Source organism: Cetorhinus maximus, chromosome 14, assembly GCF_964194155.1.
Source record: "Cetorhinus maximus chromosome 14, sCetMax3.hap1.1, whole genome shotgun sequence".
NCBI classification, from domain to species: domain Eukaryota; kingdom Metazoa; phylum Chordata; class Chondrichthyes; order Lamniformes; family Cetorhinidae; genus Cetorhinus; species Cetorhinus maximus.
The window spans coordinates 98,095,103-98,122,657 of record NC_135892.1 but is presented as its reverse complement, the minus strand read 5'-3'; the positions used below and the strand labels follow the sequence as shown (position 1 = coordinate 98,122,657).

General features: G+C 40.0%; 1 protein-coding gene across 1 annotated transcript in view; it reads right to left on the bottom strand.

Annotated features, from left to right (window-relative positions):
• The window catches only part of prkd3 (protein kinase D3), a 396,357-nt gene that overhangs the window by 25,569 nt on the left and 343,233 nt on the right, over positions 1 to 27,555 (bottom strand). Inside the window, exons 12-15 of the mRNA XM_078557299.1 lie at positions 17,277 to 17,553; positions 6,418 to 6,470; positions 2,263 to 2,335; positions 610 to 716 (exon numbers count right to left, since the gene is read on the bottom strand). Coding sequence (XP_078413425.1) covers positions 610 to 716; positions 2,263 to 2,335; positions 6,418 to 6,470; positions 17,277 to 17,553 — 510 coding nt within the window. The remainder of the gene's footprint in view (positions 1 to 609; positions 717 to 2,262; positions 2,336 to 6,417; positions 6,471 to 17,276; positions 17,554 to 27,555) is intronic.

The window sequence follows — 27,555 nt, the reverse complement described above, 5'->3', positions numbered from 1 at the left end:
TCCCACAAGTAACAATGAGCTAAAAGACCAGTTAATTTTTGTTTAAAAAATGGTGTTGGCTGAGGGTTAAATATTAGTCAGGGCATTCTGAATTTGAATTGAGATTGAAGAACAGGTTGGTTTACTTCCATCTGAATTAAAAATAGCATCTCCTGCACCGTAGACCACATTGTGTGGCAAAGGCCCGGAAAGGGGCTTGAACTTGTGGCCTTCTGACCGAAGTACTATCAAGTGGGTCAAACATCCCTGTGAGGTCTCTATTTCTCACAACAAATATGGTTTGGTTGAGATTTTGTATCTATTAATGTCCAATAATAAAATGTATTATACTGTGTACTTTTTGCCTGCTGGGAAATAGATTAACTAGGCCCAAATTCATTTCAATTATGACCTTTATAGTCAGATGACTTTCATTTCATCGATCTGAGCAGAAAATGCAAAGTCAGTGTTGTAACCTATTGAACTATCCAAGCAAAGATAAACAAAAAAAAAAGGATCTCAGCAAATGCTGAACTTCTTTGAAACTATATATTTCACACAGCAAACATTCACTACTTATCGCTGAATTCATCTCGTTCTAAAAGTTGCAGTAATGTTTGCTTTTCTTACCTGAAGGATGGCCACCTCATTGCGAAGCTGGCTCTCTTGCTTGGTGGGGAATCTCATTTTATCAATCACTTTGATTGCCATATCCCTTCCAGTCTTCCTGTGTTTTCCTACACATATATTACAACTTTGACATTTAGTAAATGTTTCTCAATCCCACCGTAACAAAAAAAAAATTATGAAAGATGAGTTTTGATGCAGACAATGAAAAAGGTTAGCATCAGAATCACTGGTTCCCTATACGCTCATAGCCAGGACAGGGGAACTTGCTACATGAGGAATCTTGGATAGGAACTACATTTCATTTCTGCAGAACATATGTTGGAGCACAAATTTCTATGATACTGCCATGTTTTCATAAAAATTACATGATGCAAGCTTGTAAAGTTAATAAGTTAAGGGGAGGAAAAATCACATGTAAAGTTTAGCATATTACATCATACTTTCAACATTAAGCTTATATTTTTGGATAGCTACCCAACTACTGGTGGTCTTGTGGCGCAGTGGGTAGCATCTCTGCCTCTGAGCCAGAAGCTCTGGGTTCGAGTCCCACCCGAGGATTTGACAGCCAAGGAAAGTGTGTTCATAACGTGGCCAAATAGGTTATGTATCAACCTGCAAATCCTTCCAACACATGCCAATGGCAGGCAGTAAGAGGAGAGATCCCATGGAGCCTCTGCCATCACTATCGAGACTACAACATGCATGTAAAGGTGCATATTGCCACAGCAACTCTGACTCTGAGTGAACTGTAACACACCATCACAATCCAATTACACTGAACTGTGTTCTTCATAAATTGATCAAGTACAAGTAGCTTGGCTGATTGAGTTGATTCTGCTATGCCTTTTGTGATTGCTAAAAGACCAAATTTTAAGGATTTCAGAGGAAGAATTTGAATCTTGTCAATGCCTCATCTAAAGCTGCTCATAAAGATGAAATAAAACTCTAATTCTGTGTACCCAATAGACACACAACTCCAACCTGGAATCAGATGTTTTGATCATGTCATGTTTCTAAGTATTTAAAAAAAAAACACTATTATTTGATAGGTGAGACTTCTGCCAAGTCGATCTGGTATAGCTCTCGTTAGGTGTATATGTGTGACTCAGATTACTCTTACTCTGACTTTTTGTCTCTCTCCATGGTGAGACGCTTAGCTTCTGTTTGTGTTTCCCCTGAAAGTCTGTCAATAACAGGAACTCTGCCTGTGGGGATGTGCTGACCTGAACCAGCCATATTCACTGAAGGCATCAAGAAAATCTACCAATGCTAAGTGGGCATCTCAAATCCCAGTATTTACTTTCATTCCAAATAAGGCATGTCTGTCATAGTGATCTCATGAACTCTGTGCTTGTTCAACTCCTTTGGATACTGTAATCATCTACTCCCACATAAATGGCAAAGTATGTAAACCTTTCAGTTTCACGGGTAAAAATAAAAGCAGGAAAGTAGCTAATGAAAGTATCTGCAGCTTCAGGTTCCAATTAAACTGTGTTGTACGCATAAGTTGACATGGCACTTATTGAGCTTCCATGCAGTACTCCTGTACTTGGGCAAATTATTGTTGCAGTTACTGATTTACAATAACAAATACTTATTTTAAAAAAAGGCAAAAATATTGATTGCTATGACCAGGAGTACTGTGAGACTTACCACCATATACTATTCCAAACTGCCCTGAACCTAGCACCTCATCAGCAAAGATCTGGTACACGGAGCTGATATCCTGTAACAAAGACAGTGCAAGGTTGTAACAAAATGCAGCGTGTGAATAATTTATGTGCCCATCTGTCCTTTCTGGTAGGCTTCTCTGCTGTCCCTGTACTGCCCTCACAACCACATGTTCCTGTTGATGCATGAATTGTGGGTTTCTCCTAACAGTCAAATGTACCAGTTTAAGGAGTTGCGAAGGCAAATACTACAAAGATCTACAGAATAAGCTTATCATCTTACTCTGCATAGTATCTAGGTGGTTTCCTGAAATCACTAAATGGGAAGCTGTAATCCATAGCATGGATCTTAGATAGGATGCTCAAACTGGGATTTTATAGTGAACACCACATTGAAAATGGTGTGCTGTGTAGTCAGTATGGTTCAGAAAAGGCAAGATGTTGACTCCAACATTACTCATCAGTGGTGGACAAGCTATGACCACAGTGTTAGGAAACCTGTGCTGAATCACTGTGTTTTACACACATCAGCGTTTTTTTTAAAAAGCGTTAAAAGTTGCTACAATTATACTTTGGAAATGTAGTTCGCTTTATAATTCCTTTTTGTGTGGGGGGCTCCTGCTTTTGTCCCCTCTCCATAAATGCCAACTGCTTTATTTACAGGGAAGATGTTTGGCTGTTACAACAGAGTGCTGCCAACTGGACCAAGCTACCACACTAGATAAACCTAGTGAAAATCAAAGAGTAGAACAGTGGCAGATGCATTAAATGAATGATATGACATATTGAAAGAAAACAAATATCACACATACTCCATGAATGGTGTTGAACTAGTTTAAAGTGATAAAAACAAAAAGCTAAAAGCTACTGTGGATGCTGGAAATCCAAAACAAAAACAGAATTACCTGGAAAAACTCAGCAGGTCTGGCAGCATCGGTGGAGAAGAAATCAGTTAACGTTTCGGCAGAAGGGTCATGAAGACTCAAAACGTTAACTGATTTCTTCTCCACCGATGCTGCCAGACCTGCTGAGTTTTTCCAGGTAATTCTGTTTTTGTTTTAGTTTAAAGTGAAACTGACACACAGTCAAGAAGATGAGTAAACTCATTGGTCCAGAATTTCCTTGAAAGTTGTGCCAAAACAATGTGAGTACAACCTAATTGTAATTTTCAAACTAAATGATCAAGGAAATTTGCACACAAGTAACTTAAGTTGCTTTTACATTCCGCCAGTGTTTCCCTGATCTTGTGTCAATTTGGTAAAACCTCCATCAAACACTCTGCTGCTCATTAATGTGGCTCTGTCCCCAAGCAAATGGCCAGAGAATGCAAGCTTTTTGTATTTAGGCAATTTCCAAACAGGCTGTAAATTTACACACAAACTTTCTGGTGTAACAAGGCCCAACGTCATATTTCTGATGTTTCATGGAAATTTTCTAAAACATTTTTTTGTTATATTCCCCCTTAGAAATATCAGAGGTCTGTACTGTGTTTTTTGCATCAATCATGTAATTTTACGTTAACAGAATCAGTGATATTAAAAATTGCAAAGCCTCTGATTGCATTTTCCTAAATATGCTGTCCCTAATGTATATAAATGATGGTTTAATGGCTCTGAACTTTAACTTTTATACTTGAAGAGGGGTTTAAAAGGAGGAATACAGTGTACGTTCTATGCTTTACTCAGGCCCTGAATGCTTATTGTCCATTTGTTTAAGCTAGTTTTTACATTCTGGGACATGCTTAAAATGAGATTCTCAGATTTGTCAGCACCATTGCTGGTAATGAAATTGGTGTAAAAACCAGTGTAAATTTTGGTGTAACTGGCCTGTTGCGCCTGGTGAGGAAATTCTGGGCCAAGTTTCTCACCTTCAATTTATGGGCATAGGCACCACATATAGTTTGTGATGAACAAGTAAAATGGATCACCAAGCAGAGTTGTGGAAACAAAGCCTTAAGTGAATCCATGACATTAAGAAACCGTTGCATTTATTTTTTTACATGAGCGAGCCAAGATGGGCCAAATAGCCATGCTCATGTTTATCTTGTCAACTTGTTCAAGATGGGAAAGATTAGTTTTACTGTTATACAGTATTCCAACATCATTCAGCAATTATGTAGACGGAAACAGTGGGTCATAGCATGATATGAATAATACAATAGCACAAAGACAGACTATTTGGTTCATATGTCTGTGTCAGTACTTTGCTCTATTTCTAATCATGCTTTCCTATTTGCTCCCCATACCTTTTAAGTATTCTCTTTCAAGCAAGTATCTAATTCCTTTTATACAAGTACTTGTGGCTGTGACACAGAATTCCACTTTCTACCCTTAACAATAAGTAACATTTGCACCACGCGAGTGCCAGACAATAACTATCTGCAACAAGAAGGAACCTAACCAACTCACCTTGACATTCAATGGCATTACCACTGCCGAATCCTCACAACCAACATCCTGGGTATTATCATTGACCAGAATCTTAACTGGACCAGCCATATAAATACTGTGGCTACAAGTACAGGTCAGAGGCTAGGAATTCTACTGCAATTAACTCACCTCCTTACTCCCCAAAGCCTGTCCACCATTTACAAGACACATGCCAGGAATGTGATGAACTATTCTCCACTTGCCTGGGTAAGTGCAGCTCCAATAACTCAGAAGTAGTTCAACACCATTCAGGACAAAGCAACCTGTTTGATCAAAACCCAATCCACCACGTTAAACTTTCACTGCCTCCACCAGCAGCACATAGTGGCAGCAGTGTATACCATCTACAAAATGTACTGTAGCAACTTGCCAACCCTCCTTCAGCAGCACCTTCCATGCCTGTGACATCTACCACCTAGAAGGACAAGGGCAGCAGATGCAAGGGAACACCATTACCTGCTAGTTTCCCTCCAAGCCACACACCAGCCTGACCTAGAACTATATCACTGCTCCTTCATTATTGCTGGGTCAAAAACCTGGAACTCCATTCCTAACAGCAATGTGTGTGTACAAACACCAGATGGACTGTAGCGGTTCAAGAAGGTTGCTCACCACCACCTTCTTAAGGACAGCTAGAGATGGGCAACAAATTGCCTTGCAAGCAGTGCCCACAACCCATAAAAGAATAAAAACAGGATTAACTAAATTTTCCTATTGCCTGTTTCAATTCTTTTTGAAATTACCTTAAATTTGTGCCCTCTTCTTAAAATCTTACTGACCAGTGGAAGCGATCTCTCACCATTATATCTTTTAAAGACCTTAATAATCCTGTAGACCTCCATCTGGTTGATCAGCATCCTTCTCAGCTCTAGTGAAAAAAAAGCTCCAACTTTTTGCATCTCTCCTCATAACTATAGACCTCATCCTTACTAACACCCTATTAAATCCAAACTCCAATATTTTTGTTAATTATATATCCCTCTTGTTAGGAGTATGCAAAACTGCAAGTATAACTTGGAGGTCTGGCATTTTCGTGAATTCAACTTCCTAACTCCTTTCCTTTGTATTGTGCTTCTAAAAGAAAACCTCTTTTGCCTTCTTATAACTTTATCTACTTACAGCGCTGCCTTTGCTGACTTATGCATTTATATAACATTATACTTTTCTTAATTTAAAAGCTTACCATTTGCTTCCCTTTATTCACTTCTAAAATGCATTACTTCACATTTGTCCACATTGAACTGCACTGGTCACTTGCATAGCTATATCATGATCACCAAGTCATACCCGCCAATTTGTTTTTTTTAGTGGATTACAATATTCTTTTCCTTAACTTCTGAAATCTAGATCACTTTATATATACAATATATATATATTACACACACACACTAGCACATATAAATATATAATATACATATTAGACCAATGATTATCTTGTCAAATTTTAAAAAAATCTATGCAAACCTCATCCACTGCCTTTCCTTTACCCAAGACCCTTTGTTAATTTCTTCAAGGAACTCTGCAAAACCATTAGAGAATCAATGCTCACTGGCCTTGATTGACTCATTCTTCAAGTGCTTGGTAATTCTGTCCTGTGTTTATAGATTCTAATATTGTATCACCAGCTTAGTTAATATTAACTGGCCTATAATTTCCTGGTTTAAATTGTAAACTGTTGGAGCACTAGGGAGGAATAAAGGCTGACTTACCACATTCTCCTGGACTTGGCAGTTAGATACAGAAATGCTGAGAGACAGGTCTTCTGTGGAAAGAATGACAAAGACAGACAAAGAGCAGAGCATTAAGATTATTCAACAGCGGAATTACTTTTATACCATCTGGATTACTCAAACTTCCTCTATGACATAAGGTTACATAAATTGTACAGCACAGAATAAGGCCATTCAGCCCAACTGGTCAATGCAGGTTTTTATATTTCACACACCTATCCTCCCACCTGACTTCATCTAACCGTATCAACACACCATTCTATTCCTTTATGTGTTTAGCTAGCTTACGCTTAAAATGCATCTATCTGTTTTAATGAATCCTGGTTCCTCTCTTGTTCCTCTATTTCACAACACAACTGACTGTCATTGAAGCAATTATAACTTAACAGGCACAAATTGTGATTTGCAGAATCGATAGGTAGTATTTTTCTTCCGACTGCTTAAATCCCTCTTTCAGCACAAATTATTCCTCGAAAACAGGTGGGTGATCAGTTCCCAGATTTCCACTACTAGAAGACACCAGCTTTTCAAACAGCTTCTCCAACCAAAGGACAACAACTGAGCCTGGAAATCTGAAAAGAGAGCCTCATATTTCAGCTATAAAATCATTTCTGGGCTACTATCAGTCTGATTCACAGCATTTACATCTGCACAATGAAATAATTATAACTGACCTGGACGATTGGTACAGGTTAGATGCAGCAAAGAGTGGATGAGCAGATAATGTGAACAATGCATAAATTAGCATACAGGGTGTGGAGAGAAGTATAGTTCATAAATTTGCCAGGAGATCTAGGGAGGAACAAAGAAATCTAAAGAGTCGGTCATTCAGCCAACTGAGGTGGCTCCATCATGTTGTCAGTCACAGAATTTCTTTTTAATTCCAATTGTGCCCTTTGCCCTATCGCTTAATATCTTTACTTCACAAGTAAAGAAGTTTCCTGCGCTCTCTATCTTTTAATCGTTGCAAATGATTTGACACCTAGTTTAGTCCTGATAATTCCCTTTTTTAAACCACCAATTTTGCATTATCAAGCAATTCAAATTGAGGAATGTAAAATAGTAATATAATTCTAAAAGTGATCAGATAATACGAATTAAGTAACACACACTGTATAGTCTTCTAGGGACATTGGAACAGAAGTAGGTCATTTAGCCCTTTGAGACCGCTCCGCCACTCAATAAGATCATGGCTGATCTGGCTGTGGTCTCAACTCCACTTTACTGTCTACCTCCCATAACCCTTATCTATCAAAAATCTGTCTAACTCTGCCTTGAATAAGTCCAATGACCCAGTCAGTCTCCACTGCTTTCTGGGGAAGAGAATTCCACATATTAAGTTAGGAGAAAAATTTCTCATTTCTATTTTAAACGGTAGACCTCTTACACTTAAACTGTGTCCCCTAGTTATCTATAGTCTCTCCCACAAGTGGAAACATCCTCCCACTATCTACCCTATCAAATCCTCTCAGGATCTTGTATGTTTCTGAGACGATGCATTTAACATGATTGCAATGTATGAATTTCTTAGTTGTTTTCAAGTGAAACCAGAAAAGATCATATCCCCTCATTCTCCAAGAATTGTTCCCTCCCTGTCAATTCCCATCATTACTTTAAATAGCTCAATCTCTAAGGGCAATAAAACAAGTTTAATTCATCTTACGTCAACAGCTAAATCCCTTCATCCCTGGTTTCACATTAATGAATCACTGCTGGACAGTATTTAAGGCCAGTATATCCTTGCTAATGTGGAGATGCTAAAACGGAGCACAGTTCTCCAGGTGAGATCTGACTAGAACTTTGTATAACCACAGCAGTACTTCCTTGCTTTTGAATTCTGGGTCTCTGGTATAGAATCATAAAAGTTTATATTGCAGTAGTGGTCCATCTGTCCTATCATGGTTGTCCTGACTCTTGCATTATCATAGTATCATGGTAGGGAAATCCAAAAATGAATCCCGCTGCATTGCTCAAACCCTAGCAAACTGCTTGACTTTTTGAAATTTTAATGCATCTCAAACTAGCTTTTTATTTGTTTATACACTTCTGTTTCATCCCTACCTCAGTATGCTTTCCTATTCAGACTGCAGACCTCTCAAAATGCATTAGTTAAGGAGTATGACAGAATGGCCTCTACCTGCCTGGATGAATGCATCTCCAATGACACATGAAATTCAACACCATGCAGGACAAAGCTGCTTGTTTGATCAGCATCTACCACCTTAAAAATATACTCCCATCACTCACCGGCATGACATAGCTGCAGTGCGAACCAACTACAAGATGATAAAAACAAAAAACTACTGCGGATGCTGGAAATCCAAAACAAAAACAGAATTACCTGGAAAAACTCAGCAGGTCTGGCAGCATCGGTGGAGAAGAAAAGAGTCGACGTTTCGGGTCCACATGACCCTTCAACAGAACTGAAGTATAGTTAGGAGAGGGGTGAAATATAAGCTGGTTTAAGGTTTCAGGGGTGGGGGGGGAGAGAGAAGTTGAGGGTGGGGTGGTTGTAGGGACAAGCAAGCAGTGATAGGAGCAGATAATCAAAATATGTCACAGACAAAAGGATCAAAGAGGTGTTGAAGGTGGTGATATTATCTAAGAAAAGTGCTAATTAAGAATGGATGGCAGGACATTCAAGGTACAGTTCTAGTGGGGGTGGGGTGGAAAGACTGACAAGGTATTAGTTGTAGATTTAAAAATAAAGGAAATAGGTGGGAAAAGAAAAATCTATATAAATTATTGGAAAAAAAAACAAAAAGGAGGGGGAGGAAACGGGGTTGGGATGGGGGGAGGGGGAGTTTAAGATCTAAAGTCTGAACCCACCAAGGCATCTTTGATGAAACCGCCCAAAATTGCGACTTCTATCCACTTAGAAGGACAAAGGCAGCAGGTGCATGGGAACACTACAATCTCCAAGATCCCCTCCAAATAACACACCATCCTGACTTAGAAACAGAGTTCCTTCATTGTTGCCAAGTCAAAATTGTGGACTCCTTCCCTAACAGCACATCATTCTCAAACTTAAGAGGTAATGGCTCAAATCTTCCAGTCTCTGGATTGTCAGCCACAGGACATACAAAGGAAGATGCGCATCAGGACCTGCAGAAGTCCTGAAGCACAGGCATATGTAGGAATTGCCCAGGGAGTTTAAACTTCTGATGGGCAATTCCCTGCTGCCCAACACAAATGTCTCCAACCCTGAGTTTAGGGCAGAGAATTGGACTAGATATGTGCGAGTTACCTTGATAGTTGCCCAGGCAATGTTAGACAGTTTAAAACCAAGTCTAACAGCTGGGTAACTCCATAAATAACACCACTCACCACCACCCCACCCCGTCACATTCCCTTCACCTATCTACTCCCCTGACTACCCAACTACCTACCTCAACCCACCTCGTTCATTCACTCGCCCACACTCATTCATTAAAAGACTGGACCTTTAAATATTTAAGAGTATGGCAGCTACTGCCGTAAATAGGGGTGTATTCTCTCCTTCCCCTATTTTACCTGCTCGTTGGATGGGAGGTGCTACACTATCCATTTCTGTGTCAGCCAGGATCAGAAGATCCCAGAAGAAATGGGCAGTAGCATCAGTTTAGGAAAATCTTCATGAGCAGTGCCAATGTGTGCAGCATTGCCGCTGGCTGCAAGATTTGGCATCTTTCTCCATTCCTAAATTCAGATACATATACAAATGAAAATCTAGGACCTCACTAATTCCTGGGGAGCATCACTTTTTACTGCTCGAAAATGTCCCTTGCATCTCAGCTCTCTGACTTTAAACTTCGAATCATTTGCTTCGTCTCTCCACGATCTGGCTCGAATACCATATGCTTCAATTTTAAACAACAAATTCTTGAACAGAATCTTATCAAGATCCTTCTGAAAATTCAAAAAGGTGACATCAATTGATCATCCTCTGTTTACCATCCCGGTGACCAAAGAGCTTTCTTAGATTAGACAGCCATAAAATACTTTCACAAACCTATGTTGACTCTCTAATTAACATATTTTTCCAAGTACTCTGCCTTTTATAATGGATTCAAGCAATTTCTCTACTGCTGACATTAAATTCATTGGCCTGTAATTATTTGGTTTGTCCTTTACTTCATTTTTGGAAAGCATCCAGATTAGCAAGAATTCATCGTTAAAGTAGAGTTAGGCTGCATTCTGATTACCATTTTCTACTGCACTTTGCTGCACTATGCAAATAAAAGTAAAATTTTGCTGCTCTTGCTTATTTCCTGGTAGCTGGTTTTTTCGTGGTTTTGGCAGCTCTGGAAGGAAGATATAAAAATGTTCATTTTCTTGGGTGGGGGAAAATGGTGTGTGTCAACATAAAGCAAGACAATAAAAATAAAAATAAAAATAAAAATGGGGGGGTGAGTGAAAAAAAAGTGAAGCTTTCCTAACAAAACCAACATTAAGTGGATCATAGAGGCCAGCAGCAGCCTATCAATGCTTGGTGAAATACATTAAATCTCAAAAGTTTTTGTAAATTTTAAATGTAACTTGTTGAAACAACAAACAAATGTAAACCTCCTTCCAGCTCACCCAAATCCTATTTTAATAAACTAGCTAAAAAAAAATCAAAAGCCAGCCTCCTGTTTTCAACTAATTGAAGCAAACAGTAAGTATTGTATTATCATGTTATGGCAAGCTAATAAGAACCACGCTAAAGCAGCTTTTAGTCGCCATGATGAATTTGTGCTCGAAAAGTGTGTGGTACATTACGTTAGTCACAAAGCCTGAAGTTCCCACTTAAGTCCTTGAGGACCACAATCAGATTATCCACCAATACTGCTTTTTCATCTGTAAATTTCATCAGCATTTCTAATTGAGCTATGTTATTTCATTAGAGACAGAGTGAGTATTGCCAAGGCAAAGCTTCTCATCTACTATTTCTTATAAGCTGAATACTGACATAATTTGTTTTGTCATACAGATGCACAGTTGGAGCTAGGCACTTCTCCTAATGGAAGGAAGCAAAATAACTCTACTCTTTGCACAGAGGTTACAGGAGAAGTAAAGTTTTAAGAGTTGAAATGCCTCTGAATAGTCAAAACAGCGCAGGGATATGGTAGTATAACAGTTATGTTACTGGACTAGTAATCCAGATGGTTGGACTAATGACCCAGCAATGAGTTCAAATCCCACCATGGCAGCTGGGGAATTTAAATACAGTTAGAAGCTACCACAATGTCATTAAACTGATCTGGTTCACAAATGTCCTTCAGGAAAGGATTTCCGTCATCTTACCCGGTCTGCCTTTTGTGTGACTCTAAACTCACAGCAATTTGGTTGATTCTTAACTGCTCTCTGAAATGGCCTTGCAAGCCACTCAATTATATTCAAGAAGGTGATTCAAGGGCAATAGACAATGGCTTTGCCAGTGATGTCTATATCCTAAGAATGAATAAAAAAGTACTAACATTCTGAACTCCAAGGACACAAATCTAAGTCCATCCTGACAGAGTTACAGCCATTAAAATGGTCAGATTCAACTTCATTTAGCCTGTAGCAGTAATGAGTCAAAAGCCACCAATATCAACACTGATAAGCCTAGGATAGAAATGTAATTATTCATGACAAGTTCCCAATGGCCCAGATTTATTGGTGGTCATGACAGTAAAACTGTCCACGTTTGCCATCATTATTTCACTGATGCTTACAGCAACTTCGAGTCTGCACATGTGCATAATAATACAGAAATTCAGAAGTTGCTGCAAATGATTCTACCTTCTCCAGAGGGTGCTGCTGAGGCACCGCCTAAGTATAATCAACAAGAAATCTATGAATTAATGAGAACTTCCAAGCTGTTAATCTCATAGTAAGAATCCTTGAAAAATTTGCACCCTGCTGAATGAGGTTTTTAAATGATGTGCTAACTTCATAATTATTGCTAAAACCCTCACTTGCTCTGAAAAGCTAATTTTGTATTTATGGGACGTGAAATTTCTTCAAATTCCACATACTTAAAAAAGAAATGAAGTTCATGACATTTTAGCTCCCAGCTTAATCCTATCATAATAATTGATTTCACTATCTGAAATACTTCAATTACAAATGAAGGGATTCAGTACTAATAACTTCCTGGTTTTCTCTCTGTGTGAATACTTCAATGTGATTTGCTGCTTATCCTGCTTGCTGATAGCACTGCTCCTGTTACTTGGAGATCCCCTTGACGTGGCGCCAGATTTAAACTCCGTGGGGAAAGTGGAAAATCATGCCACAGAGCTTGCTAGCTCTTTGTGGGCAGCTTTCTTTGAGGCCAGCGGTAAGTGCCATTGTTTCGCCACTATCTGCAAAATCCAGCCGAATACTAAGTCCTTCAGAGAGGTACTGAGCAGAAGATTGCACTTTCCCCTCAAGGAACAGTGTGCACAAGCCACACTCACACACTGCCTGGCAGACGGAAGGAGGACAACGCTTGGGAGAAAGTGCAAAAAGTAGCATAATATGCACAAAGGAAGGTCGTTTAGTTCACTGTGTCCCTGCCAGCTCTCAGAGAGCTACCAAATAGTCTCATTCTTCTGATTTTCCCTTGCAATTTTTTTCTTCTTTAGTTACAATATCCTTTTCAAAATAACTACTGAATTTGCTTTGATCACCTTTTCAGGCAAGACATTCTAGATCATAATAACTTGTTAAATAAAAACAATTCTGCTCATCTCCCCTAGGTTTACTTTGAATCTGTGTCCTCTGGTTACCCACCTTGAAGGTTAGGAAAATCAGCCACCTCAAGTAGGAAACTACAACCTTAGTAAACTCCAAACACCGCAAGCGTGTAAGTGATGTGCTTGTCTAACCCATTATTTCGAATCATACAAGTAAATCTATGTTCCAAAGTAATACTTTAAATAGTATCAATTGTTCAAAAAGGTACTGTACAGTAGATAGGGAAATTGTCTGAATTCAACTGAGTTACAAATGAGGAAATTACTCGCCATTCTCCTTTTTCATACAATGGGCAATTTGTATTGAAGGAATGCAAAACAAAAATCAATGGCAGTACACAGAACTATCAGGAAAAATCTCACGTGCACCCACACACACCCCCACCCACACCTACACACACACACACCCCTGCTCACACGTACACACACACATTCCTGCCCACACCTACACACACACACACCCCCGCCCACACCTATACACACACACCCCCGCCCACACCTACACACACACACCCCCGCCCACACCTACACACACACACCCCCGCCCACACCTACACACCATTTGTCATCAATGATCAACTACATCATCATCCATCCATATCCACTAGAACACCATACTAACTGGGAAAATAGCCATTAGGCAATCACGGATCTAAAGTTCTTCCGCAACTTTTAAATTGCAACAAATGCCCATTTTTGTTCCATTCAATGGTTGGCACTCACAAAACAGAGGCTGACAATAAACATGGTGCTATATTTTACGTTGTGCCATATTCCCCACGCTCCAACTAAAATGTCAGTTGGGAGCTTGCCCATCAAAAAGCCGGCTGCCCCTCAACCATTTAAAGATCAGGGGGCACAAATCGGCTCAGGTTGTGTCCTCTGTTCCCATCTGGGGAGGAATACCCATCTGATTGGCCAGTAGCTCTATAGTACCAGCAGTGGCAGGTTTGAGCGGTGGCCACTGGCTGGGACTGCAAATAGTCCCTGAAGAAAAGGTTATGGGAGCCAGATTTGAAGGTAAGCCAAGGATATTAGTGGGGCCTGGCTGAAAGACCTCAGTGACTGGAGTGAGAGGATGGGAGGCTGGGTATGACCTGGGGTAGGGAGGTGGGGGTTTGTCTCTGATGGGCAAAGGGACCCCGCAAAGAAGGTCCTCTGCTCTCTTGACAGACACCAGGTTACCATCTGGCATGGGCCTCCCCCTGCCATGGGTAAAATAGTGGCGGAGGTGAGATGAGGCCCCGAACAGGCCCAAGAGCAGGTTGGCCTTATGACACCTCCATTGCCATTGTAAAATGTGAGATAGATCCGGGGGGGAGGGGGGGGTGGGTGCATGAAATCTAGCCCATTAACTGTTTCTCTTACACAGATGCTGCCAGGCTTGCTGAACATTTCCAGAATTTTCTGCTTTATTTCAGTTACAGTTCAGAGGACAAGAGTTCTCGATCATTAAGTATATTTTTGATGAACCCTGCCTAATCCTTTGCCAGAGCTTTGCAACTGTCTGAACTTTCAGTAATCATGTGTGCTGATTAAGCTTAATCTTTATATAACAAATTTTGAAATTTGGGTATCAATGCAAGTGTAAATTGGGTGGTGCAATAATATTAGGGCCTTCTCCATGTCATGTGAGGGGGTGGGGGGGGAAGAAGGGCTGAAGGAGCGAAGGGAAAGATAAGACGATTGATCTCAGCTGGAGAGTGGTTGTGGCTCAAATCATTTTCCTCACCGCCCTTAGGCGAGAAATGGGAGAAATCAGCCAGTGTTCCTACTGCTGATCTTACTCGAGGTACTCCTTAGTGTGGACATTGGGTCAAGGCAGGTTATTCCTTCCTTCTTTTCCATCCTCTTCCCACCACTGAATAGTCCGATGACTCTCAAAGTCTCCATTTGCCATATGAAAAATGGCCAAATGAATCCGTTGCTCAAGGGAGCCAGAGATTATCATGGTACTATTTTAAAGGAAAAATCAACATATTCAGGGGAGGAAAAAAATGCATTTCTATAGCACCTTTTATATCCTCAGGGTGTCCAAAAGCACTTCAAAGCAAGGGAATTACTTATATAGTGCAGTCACTGATGTTTCGCATGCATATACTACAGCCAATTTACACACAGCAAGGTCCCACAAACTCTACAGAGACAAATGGTTAATTAGTTCGTTTTGGTAGGTTGATTGAAGGCTAATTGTTGACAAAACATTGGGAGAATCAGGACAAGCCATCACTTCAATAAGGTACAACATAAAAAGTTACTCTACAAGATAAGAGCTCATGGTGCTGGGCTGATATGTTAGCATGAATAGAGGATTGGCTAACTAACGGGGTAGAGTCAGGGTAAATGGATTTTTTATGTTGGCAAACTGTAATGAGTAGAGTGCTGCAGGGATCAGTGCTGGGGCCTCAACTATTTATGTCCTATATTTAATGACTTGGGTGAAGGAACAGACTCTATTGTAGCCAAATTTGCTGATGATACAAAGATAGGTAGGAAAGCAAGTTGTGAAGAGGATACAAAGAGTCTGCAAAGGGATATAGATAGATTAAGGGAGTGGGCAAAAAATTGGCAGATGGAGTATAACACGGGAAAATGCGAACTTGTCCACTTTGGCAGCAAAGTATCTAAATGGAGAGAGACTGCAGAACTCTGAGGTACAGGGAGATCTGAGTGTCCTGGTACATGAATCACAAAAGATTGGCATGCAGGTACACCAAGTGATTAGGAAGGCAAATTGAATTTGGTCTTTATTGGAAAGGGGATGGAGTATAAAGTCTTGCTATGCTGTACAGGGCATTGGTGAGACCTCACCTGGAGTCATGTACAGTTTTTGGCTCCTTAGTTGAGGGGGGAAATACTTGCATTGGAAGTAGTTCAGAGAAGGGTCACTAGGCGGATACCTGGGATGAAGGGGTTGCCTTATGAGGAAAGTTTGATCCTATCCTCATTAGAAGAATGAGAGGTGATCTTATTGGAACATAAGATTCTGAGGGGGATTGACAAGGTAGATGCTGGGAGGATGTTTTCTATTGTGGGGAATCTAGATCTACGGGGCACAGTTTAAAAATAAGGGGTTTCTCGTTCAAGGCGGAGATGGGAAGGAATTTCTTTTCTCAGAGGGCCGTTAGTCTTTGTAATTCTCTTTCACAGAGAGCAGTGGAGGCTGGGTCATTGAATATATTCAAGGCTGAGTTAGACAGATTTTTGATCAACAAGGGAGTTAAGAGTTATGTGGGGGGGGGGAGGGGGCGGGGGGGGCAGGCAGGAATGTGGAGTTAAGGCCACAATCAGATCAGCCATGATCTTATAGAATGGCAAACCAAGCTCAATGAGCTGAATGGCCTACTCCGGTTTCTTTTGATCTTATTAGAACCCCTTTGCTTGTCTTCTAATAATGTAATTTTACGTTCACCTGAGAAGGCTGACAAGGCCTCAGTTTAACATCTCATCACAAAAGCAGTACTTCGAACAATAGAGCACTCTCGGTACTCCATTGAATTGTCAGGCTAGATTATGTGCTTAATTCCTGCAGTGGGATTTGAACCATTTCTTCGAATAGATAAGAGCGCTACCACTGAGCCATGACTATAAAAAGAGGGGGGAATTCATTGGAGTGATTGGGGGAGAGAAGAAAACAGCTAATTTTGAGAACTGTTAACGATGATGAGTTTACAACCAGAAAAAATTGGTCAACACATTTACAAAATAACGTTAACTTGATTTCCAGGTAGCCAGGAGTCAAAAGAGGACATTGCAGCATTCCAGAATTCAGCAGACATTGTTACCATTTATTAGTGATTCACTAAACCAAGTTTAAATTGAAAAGCAATAAAAATCTAACTCTAAAATATCATCCCAACAAATGAAATTGACCAGGAATTTAAAAAAACAGATCTTGCTTAATTAAGACTACACGTTAAGTTTTTCTCAAATATTAGTGCTCACAGACCAATCACCGCAAAATACAACACCCCAACCCCGGTTTAAGAGCATTAGTAACAAAATCGTATTTAGTTAACACCAAAGAAAAGTGATATATGCTCAACTAATTTAACACAAACTGAAGCCTGGCATAAAACTGTTTGACCCTCCATCTCAAATTATACTGATGGCCTTTAATGCCTTGACAGGGTTAACAAAACAATAATTACTTACTGTGCTCTTTGCCTTGTCCTGCAGTGGTGCAGACGCTGGCTTGTGGAGTGACTGGCATTAGGGCCTGTCGAATGGCTTTCTCCCAGCTCTGAGCAACATCTAAACCTACTCCTGTGGCAGCCAGGGCATGGTTCTGGTAGTTGCCTCCAAGATTCTCTCCAACATAATACACCATGGTGTCAGTTATGATCTCGAAACAGTGAGGGTTGCTGCCTTGAGCCAGATTTGTAAAATCCCGAGGTGGATCCAATTGCAGGATTTCTGACAATGGGATTTCCTGAGAGAAAGAGAGAGGGAGAGAGAGAGAGAGCAAAGACTTGCCTTAGAAATAGTCAGCAAACATTAAGAGTCTGTTTTCAAAACCTGCCTGAGCTGATTAGCAGGGCATTGTAAATAAGACTAGAAATATATTCTATCCTTTGATAATCTGAGTATATGCAGAGCCAACCCAAAAACGTTTAGCCAATAAGCTTGAATCATTGCTCGACTTCCTGAGCAGTCTCACAGTTTACAACTTGTAATGAAGGCTGTGGTGGTTAAACTAGAGACAGATGCAAAGATACTAGCACTTCGCTATAATTAGAGCCAGAAATTTTCATGAGCTGACACCAGGCAGAAACTTTACATACAAGACCAGGCTAACCGTCTTCAGCTGATGTGAGGAATCGATGGACTGATGTTGAATCCACAACTCTCCTTAAATAATTCAGGGGGAAATCCCCACTTTGATGGTGACAAAGATTGATAAAATCCCATGCAAATGGACTGTCATTTTAGACTTATACATTAACTGTATCAAACAGAAAGGAAATGCCAAAATTCTAAATAAAAAATTATAACACCGCAATTTTTCTATTACTTTCTGTGAAAAATATGTTGGTATACCATAAAGTCCCATCTGAAGACTCAACAAAGTATGTTACTTTACAGCTGCTTTATATAGCTATCATTTCCATATATGTAAAGTTGCTTATTTATTATATAAATGATTATACCCAGTCATGGTGAATTAATTCTGCAAATTTGAAAGAGTCTCAAGTCCCATAGATAATGGTAATAAATCATCCAAAAGCACCAAAAATATTTGTAACACTTATTACATGGATACATCACACTCCGCATGCCACCTTAAGTAACAAATTAACTGAGGAAGGATATTATTTTATCTACAGTGAAATAAGCATTAAAAGCAGCTTAACACAGAAGTATGGAAAAGCATATTTTTGTTCGCAACTTCATCTAAGTCTGTTCAACTGCTCCATCTGCTCTGATTGTGGTCCTGATGCAATAGTGTATTTAGTTGAGAAAGCAGTTAAGATGCTTCAGCATAAAATAACTCCACAGAACGCTGTAGGGTACAAAACCAAGTGAAAGCGAATCTACTGTAGGGATGGGTCACAGCAAGTTCTAGGTTTTATTCACCAAGCATTGTAAGTTGGCTGTTAAAGTGAAAAATATCGTGAGAAAGGAGAACAGATCATTTTTGTCACAAAACAATGTTAAAATAATTTCGTCAAAGATTTTGAAATAAAGATTGCACGAGTTTAATGTGCCTTTTGGTGTCATGAACAGTAGACAGTAGCCTATCCTGCTCTATCCTGTTCACCCATTAGCCTTGTTGTGCTCGACACCTCAATGTCTCAAGATTGAAATTCTTTCCCTTGTATTTAAATTTCTCCATTGCTTGAAATGTAACCCCCAATCCCCATCTGAGTAACCTTGGACACCATTAAAGACAACATCCCCAAAAACTCTAGACTCTGGCCTTCGTGGCTTCAGCCCTCTTTAATTCCCTCTTTAAACCCGGCACCTTTCTACCTCCTTCTCCTCCTTTAAGGCCTCTTTTAAAAAACAACCTCTGACAAAGCTTTCGGGTCATTTCTCCCTATACCTCTTTCTTTGACTGCCTAGTCAGGGAAAGCAGGGATTGACAATAATGGTAGCCTCACCAGCATTGCCCAAACCTTGTAACACAAGGTTCTTGATATAGCCAATCTTCTGTGGCATTATTCTGAGAACATGTTGTTGTGATAGTGACAGGAATGCTATACCAATGTGTTATATAATACAGTTCATTTCATGCGCTGTTGCATCCAGAAAAAAATGCAAACTGTTACACTCCTCCTTGTTCTTTCCTCCTTCTATATTGCTAGCTTGTTGTCTTTTTTCTCCAGCAACTTCTTATTCTGCTTATCTTTCTATTTCATATGCACTTGTATATCTACTTCCTTTTTCTCTCACGCACACATGCACTCCCAGTCAGATGCACTCCCAGGCAGACGCACCCACTCTCTTACACAGACCAACCCACGTGCTCTCAACCATCCATGCTCTTGCTTGACCTCATACTTTCTCTCCCCCTCGGTGCTCATATTCCCACCTACAATCGAGTGCATCCCATAACATTGTGTGTCACAATTGTCCTATGTTAACTGATTTCTAAGTCTAGGATAAACAACTTATAGGTGCACTTTTGGGCTTCTTGTCAAGTACACTTGGTCTTCTGTCTACCCTCCAAAGACTCTCAAACTACTGTGCATGTACAGCACATGTGGCTATTAAAACATATGCATCCACATGAACAGTATATGTGAACATATGAATTAGCAGCACAAGTAGGCCACTTGGCCCCTCGTGCCTGTTCTGCCATTCAACAAGATCATGGCTGATCAGATTGTAACCTCAACTCCACATTCCTGCCTACCCCCGATAACCTTTCACACTCCCTTGCTTATCGAGAATCTATTTACCTCTGCCTTAAAAACATTCAAAGACTCTGCTTCCATCGTCTTTTGAGGAAGAGAGTTCCAAAGACTCACTGCCCTCAAAAAAATTCTCATCTCTGTCCTGAATGGGTGACCCCTTATTTTTAAACAGTGACCCCTAATTCTAGATTCTCCCACAAGAGGAAACAGCCTTTACCACATTCATCCTGTTAAGCCCCTTCAGGATTTTGCATGTTTCAAGCAAGCTGCCTCTTACTCTTCTAAGCTCCAGTGTAAGATACAAGCCTAGCCTGTCCAACCCCATCTCACATTCAAAGCAATGCAACAAGGGTACCTTTACTGTTACAACTGAGCATCTTATTTATTTCATTTGCGTCAGCCAGGTAAATACAAAAGAAATGTTCTGTCTTTGAAAACACTAATATTTAATCAAGAAACCATACAAGGCAAAATACCTCATTAGATTTTTAGGAAAATGCTATACCCTAATGAACTGGACATAATGCCAGAAAATAAAGACTCCTCACCTCTAAAGACCAACTCAGAGTAATGCAATTTCAGCATTTCCACCACAGAAACTGATGAGCAAAACCATCTTACCTTAAGATATCTTAAAGCTACCTTAATCCAAATAACAGGCACTCGGTGAGAAATTAGACTTTTATGTGTTTCATAAATTGGTGTTACATATGAATGTATGAATGACTGGAACAAAGACTGATATACATACATGACTGACACAATTAGTTAGTTGACATTTACTCATACCAAGGTCAGATAAAGAAAACTAATTTTAATATAAAAGGGTATATAAGCATTCAGCCACAATTGTGCTGTTCCAACTATAGTACGCCCGTCACCCTTTGAGAGGAAAAATGGTCAATGACCCATCAAAGTCACTGAAGTTGATGAAGCTGAATGTCAAGTGGGGACAAATTTCTAACTCATTATCTTATTGCTGTCTGTGAACCATGCTGTCCACAAATTGGCAGCCCCATTTCCTATGTTATAACATTGACTACACTTCAAAAGTGCTTCATTGTCTGTAAAGCACTTTGGCACATGAAAGTCACCATATAAATGCAAGTTCATTCTTTTTTTCTTTCTTTGAATCCTTTCTGGTTTTCTGTTTGAATTGACTAGGCAGAACATGCATCAGGCAGGTATTCTAGCATTTTACTCCCATACATGTGCAGGTGCTGAACAAACGGAGGTAAACATTAGAAAGGTACAATTCTTGACTTGATTGGACCAAAAGCTCAGTCTCACTGTGTAACCAGTGAGCATTATGAGATTAGGCAATGGTTTAATATTTGTGACAGCAAATAATCCACTCCCACTAACATGGTCATCCCAAATCAAACAGTATCAGATGGAATGGGGAAACTGTCACTTTAAGCTCCATTTGTGATGCCTTCAGAATCACTGGGCAGAATTTTACCAGCACTGGCCCCCAGGAGGTGGGAATGGAGACAGGAAGGCTAATAAAATTGTGGAGAGCTGTGGTGGATTGGTTGCTGAACCATGTCCCACTGTCAGGGAATCTTACTGACGGCAGGACCAGAATCGGGCAGGTTGCAAAGAGGGATTTCCCCTCCAGCAACTGGCCTCTCAAATTTTTAAATTTATTTATTTTTCCTTACTTGCTGAATGCAGCAGGTCTCCAGCAATGGCCACCACTCCTGGTGGTGCTGATGAGGCTGCTGAGCTGCCAGCCCACTGATTGGCAGCCTGCCCCAAAGAGCTGCCAGCTAATCTGAATAGGATGGCAATTCTGATAGCAGCCACTTGGGCTGCCTGTGTGCACCAAAGACACATTTCCTGCCGATCAGGAAATACTCAATCAGTAAAATTCAGCCCATTAGTTCATACATAGAAATAGAATATCTAGCTATTCGACCAGATCGCTGTTATCATTTTCACCATAGCCTTAGTGGGGCCATTGGCATCGTCTTGCTTCTTCCCTGGCTTTCTTCAAGCATCCCTCTGTCCATGTCTCAATTTTACCCACCCTTCCGATTTTTCTTCCCCTTCTGTTTTTACACAATTTCTTCTTCAATTGTTGCCAAGGCAAGGCTGTAAGGTCTTTGGTTCCAATGTCTGTACTTGGCTATCTTTCCTCTCTCTAATCGTACTGAGCAACCCTCTTGATTCCTGAACTTCTACCTTGAGCTAACCCACTCATTTGTCTTTCTGCCCATCCGGCTGATTGAGCATATTTCATCATATCCACATTTCAAAAGCTGTTATCCTCCTCTCATCCTCTTTCTACAGAATCTAACTCTTGCATCCATAGTGTGTAACATCCCACAATAGTGAATGTACTAAACTTTGCTTCAGTTTCATGCTGATGCTTTTGGGCATCCAGGCGCTACTTAAGTATCTGGTCAAGCTTCCTGCCATGGCCAATCTAACCTGGCTAAACATTGGTATTTATCATTGAGCCAAGGTACTTGGGATTGCCCAATACCTCTATCTTGGTGCTTCCAATCATGACTTTTCCATTGCCATTTAGAACCAAAATGTAGTTCTCTGCCTCATTTATCTTCAGTCCAAAAGACTACTATGTCTTTTGACTAGGTCTGGCATGGTCTCTAGCTCTTCTGTTTTTCCTGAGGTTGTGTGGTGTTGTCTGCAAGCCTGAGATTTCATATGCTACGACCTCCTATGAGCAGCCACATAACTCTGGTAACTCTTCTTGCACCATCTTCATCATCTTCTCTCCCACAGCATTAAACAGCATGGCTGGCAGAAGACACCCCTGCATGATTCCTTCTCAAACTGAAATTGGTTTGTATGCCCATTACCAACTCTGCTGACTCCTGAAGCATTTCTGTAGAGCTCTTGCATTAGCTACACAAAATGCTTGGGTACACCAGAGTTTATAGATATCTTCCATACAGCATCATGCAGGACAATGTCAAAAGTTTTGGCATTGTCAATAAACATGAGCCAAAGCTGGGCTTCCTATTTATTTTCATATTTCTCCATGAAATTTCTGAGCACAGTGTCAGTTGTACATTTTCCAGGAATTATGCCAAACTGTTCCTCTGCCACTTCTCTGTTCACACAGTGGGATACTCTGGTGATGTCAAGTAGTACTTTAGTTCCATGACTGATGAGATTTGCGTACGATATTTTGGACAGTCCCGTGTCCCTGTTATCTTGGGCATTGTGACCATCTTGGATATAGTCACTCGCTAGGCCATTCATCTGTTGTCCATTTCTCATCAATAACCTCTTTTATTGCATCTATTACTGTTTCACCACTGACTTTTAATGCTTTCCTCTGCCTTTCCACCCTTGATGTTCTTTATAGCTTTTTATTATTTCATCTTTCAGCACTTCAGGTCCTAGTTCTTGTTTTAGCTTCCAACAATCATTAACTTTCCTTGTTCTTCTTCAAACAGTTTCCTGCAATCATTTTCCCATTTCAACCTGATCTTTCCCTCATTATATAACAAGTTCAACCAGATAAGCAATATCAATTTTCTATTTTTTAAACTCAAAAATATACTTTATTTACTGTTGGTGGTAGTGTTTTAAAATTTCTTCAACCTTTAGCTCCATGCACACCATAGGCCTTTCCCTAACTCCACATCCACACTCTCTGATGGTCAGTTAAGCAAATTTCTACAGCTCGAGAGTTATAAACCCGCTACAATCCTTGTCTAATCTGTTAGAAGACAAAACAAAAAGAAAAATACCTGGAAAAACTCAGCAGGTTTGACAGCATCTGTGGAGAGGAATACAGTTAACGTTTCGAGTCCGTATGACTCTTCAACAGAACTATGGAAAAATAGAAAGGAGGTGAAATATAAGCTGGTTTAAGGGGGTTGGGACAAGTAGAGCTGGATAGAGGACCAGTGATAGGTGGAGATAGCCAAAAGATGTCATAGACAAAAGGACAAAGAGGTGTTGAAGGTATTATCTAAGGAATGTGCTAATAGGTGACACTAAGGGTAGAAAGGAGGTCGAGCAAGGTACAGATAGCCCTAGTGGGGGTGGGGTCAGGGGAAGGGATCGAAATAGGCTAAAAGGTAGAGATAAAACAATGGATGGAAATAAATTTAAAAATAATGAAAATAGGTGGGAAAAGAAAAATCTATATAAATTATTGGAAAAAAGGGGGATCGGAAAGGGGGTGGGGATGGAGGAGAGAGTTCTTAATCTAAAATTGTTGAACTCAATATTCAGTCCGGAAGGCTGTAAAGTGCCTAGTCGGAAGATGAGGTGCTGTTCCTCCAGTTTGCATTGAAGCAGCATTTCACCTGCACTTCCCTCAATCCAGTCCACTGCATTTGCTGCTCCCAATGCGGTCTCCTCTACATTGGAGAGACCAAACGCAGACTGGGTGACCGCTTTGTGGAACACCCTCGGTCTGTCCGCAAGCATGACCCAGACCTCTGTTAATGCCAAAACGTTAACTGTGTTCCTCGCCACAGATGCTGTCAGACCTGCTGAGTTTTTCCAGGTATTTTTATTTTTATTTTGGATTTCCAGCATCCGCAGTTTTTTGCTTTTTTCTGTTAGAAGACAAATTCAAATAGCTCAGAAAAAGCTCCACTTAAAGGAGTTTTCCTTTTGCCTCATAAGCTACCACGCCAAAGATTCGCAAAACATGCCCCCAGGGAAAGCCCCAGAATGAAGGTCAGTTCAGATATTAGCCCCTTGGGGAAGTCCAAGAATGTAGGACACTTTAAGTAAATGTCTGACTTGGGGAAGACCAAGTATTAAAAAAAAACGGAGATACTCTAATCTTCCTGCCTTTTAGTGGCCTGATAATGATAGAGATGTATTATATCTAATCAGGACCTACTCCTTTACCATATTGATTCATAAAAGATCATTTCTTTCTCTCCCTTGTGGAACAAAGATAGGTGGCGCATTCAGTTAGTGAAACAAAAACTCAAATTAAAAGATAGTAGCAGTCCCAGGTTCCATCAGGTGACTATACAAACAAACACTGATCATGGACTTGACTCTTTAAAGAGATAGATTTTTCTGAGGTTGGCAACTAGAAGCATTATGGTGTTAACATTTTCTGTTCATGTGGGCAAAATGAAAAGAAATTGTTTAAGAGGCAATTCAATTCTGAACTGTACACTCATACACTCATCTAACTGATAAGAAAATGATAATGTGATGGTGAGTCAAATCCATGACTGATCAGTTCTTGTAGCAGTCCAAAGAAGGCCCAACTTGGTTTAAGTTAAAATTTATAGAACACTCATATTTCCACAATTATTTGGTTTATAAAATCTAACTCACTTGTACTTTTACCTAAACTTGTCTTAAAGTGTCAGCTATGGCTCAGTTGGTAGCACTCTCCCTTCTGAATGAGAAAGTTCAAGTCCCACTCCAGGAATTCAGTACAGAAATCAAGGCTGACACTCTAGTGCAGCACTGAGGGAGACTTTTGGATGAGATGTTAAACCAAGGCCTTGTCAGCTCTCTCAGGTGAGTGCAAAAAACACCATGGCACTATTTTAAGGGAAGTGAGAAGAGAGTGGGATGAGGGAGTAGAGCAGGAAAGATAGTGGAGGGAAAAGGGATGGGTGAGGGGAGGAGAGGAATGGGTGGGATGGGGAGAGGGAGGGATGCAAGGGAAGGTGAAGGGACAGGGAGAGGAAGGACTTCTGCTGCGTATGTTACCTCACGAAAAAGTGCTTGCAGCCACTTTTGGCCTCAGTATATGGAGCTCGGGCCAACAATTTATGGATGTTAACAGCCAGGTGGATGGGATAAAGTAATCCACCAAACAACTTCCATCTCAAACCTCTTTCTCAGCCATGGTTAAAAAGTGTTGTTTAAAGTTGTTTCGGTTCCAAAAACTGCAAACTTTCCAGCATCTGACCTCTGAGGTGAACTTTGAGTTAGTCAATGGTGCTGCACTAAGGAGAGTTCAGTCAAGGGACTATCATTATTTTCATTGGTAATCCACCATTTCAAATGTCAAGTAACATTATATTTACAACACCACCTGCTAAAGTAGTACCATTAGAATCTGGTGACTCTCAATCTTTCAACATATGAGAGATATTTATAACATTCTTATCTTTGAAGTATTTCACTGAAGTCTTTCAGTATTTATCTTGGGCATTTCAAAACTGGATAAAAACAATGGGGAGGCAAAAGAATTGAGAAGTCTGTGGAAATGAGAAAGAATGTGAAGTATCAATGTGTAATTTGTAAAGTTATTACTGTAACATTCACTAAAATAACTGAAAAAAGAGTACTCAAGTTCAGCATTTACACTTCAAAAACATGTAAAACAATTAAGCAATCAGATTTTTTTAATTGTAAGCTAATGAAACATCAAACTATAAAATTAAGTTAGAAATTGAAAATGAAATATCCTAAGAAAGATCTATGTAGTATGATTTATATCTGTTATAAACTAATAGCTCTCAAGGAAAAGTTCTGGTTAGTACCGTGTGCTAGATATAAACCTTTCAGGTTTTCATGCTATATTCTGTGTGCACCATCAATTCAAATGGGTCTAATAAAGAATTAGATAAAGTGGTAAATAAGATTGGTTAAATTCAGCGTGATATTTCTTTGTGTGTTAGTTCCAATTCACTTTGGGTAGTGCAAGTGCAAGCTGTTGTGGTTTGTAGCATTAGAAAGTTTATGTTCTGACATTCATTTTATGATTATGAGAAAGGAAAATAGTTTCAATAATTTGATTGTGATGCCATCTCCATGAACTCTGATTATAACAGACTTGGATATCATACTAAAGTTTGATGTTTCACTTCCCCCCCAATTGTAATTTGACATTTTGTTTCTCAATTGGGGTGGTGAGACAGACAGGTCTTTACAATCAGCACAAATGGAACCAACAGAAAGTCACTCTCCTATTCCGGACGTCAACTTTAGCACTTGCACAAAGCTATGTTCGCAGCAAAACAAGGTTAAAGATAGTCTTACCAGCAACGGAGTACTATAGGTTGTCTGTTAGAAGTCAAAGAATAGAATTATTCCCTCGTAACGATAATCTGTCAAGCAGCTACAGGAATGAAATGAGTGGTCACCAGGAAATTCTGATCTGGAATATGATTTGGGAGCAAGGTGGCCACTTAAATATACCCCTGAACAAATTGCTAAGAATAGCATTAGCAGTGGGCTGAGAGCAAATTTCTCACTTACCCTCTCAACCACAAGATGCTTTTGCCTGGGAAAGACCAGAAAGTGATACCAGGGGAAAAAAAAGGAAACTTATCCGAAACACCCGGTCTTGTCCCCATTCCAACTCCCATTTTTCTTCCTCTTTTACGGACTTCGAGTTGTTGTTTGTAAAAATATTTGTAAAATATCCAGATTTTCTCTCGTCTATCATTATTTTTTCTCTATGCATTTACGTTCCTACTTTCTTTCAATTTACTACTTTCCTCTTCCTTTTTCTTTCTTCATTTTAAAGCAGCGTTTCAGTTTATGAGCTATATTACCTCTTTATACAGCATAGAATAGTACTCAGTTGCAGGCAGCAATACGAACTTCATTCTGAATTTGCACAATTGCAGGAAATATAATGCTACAAATCTCCTAGT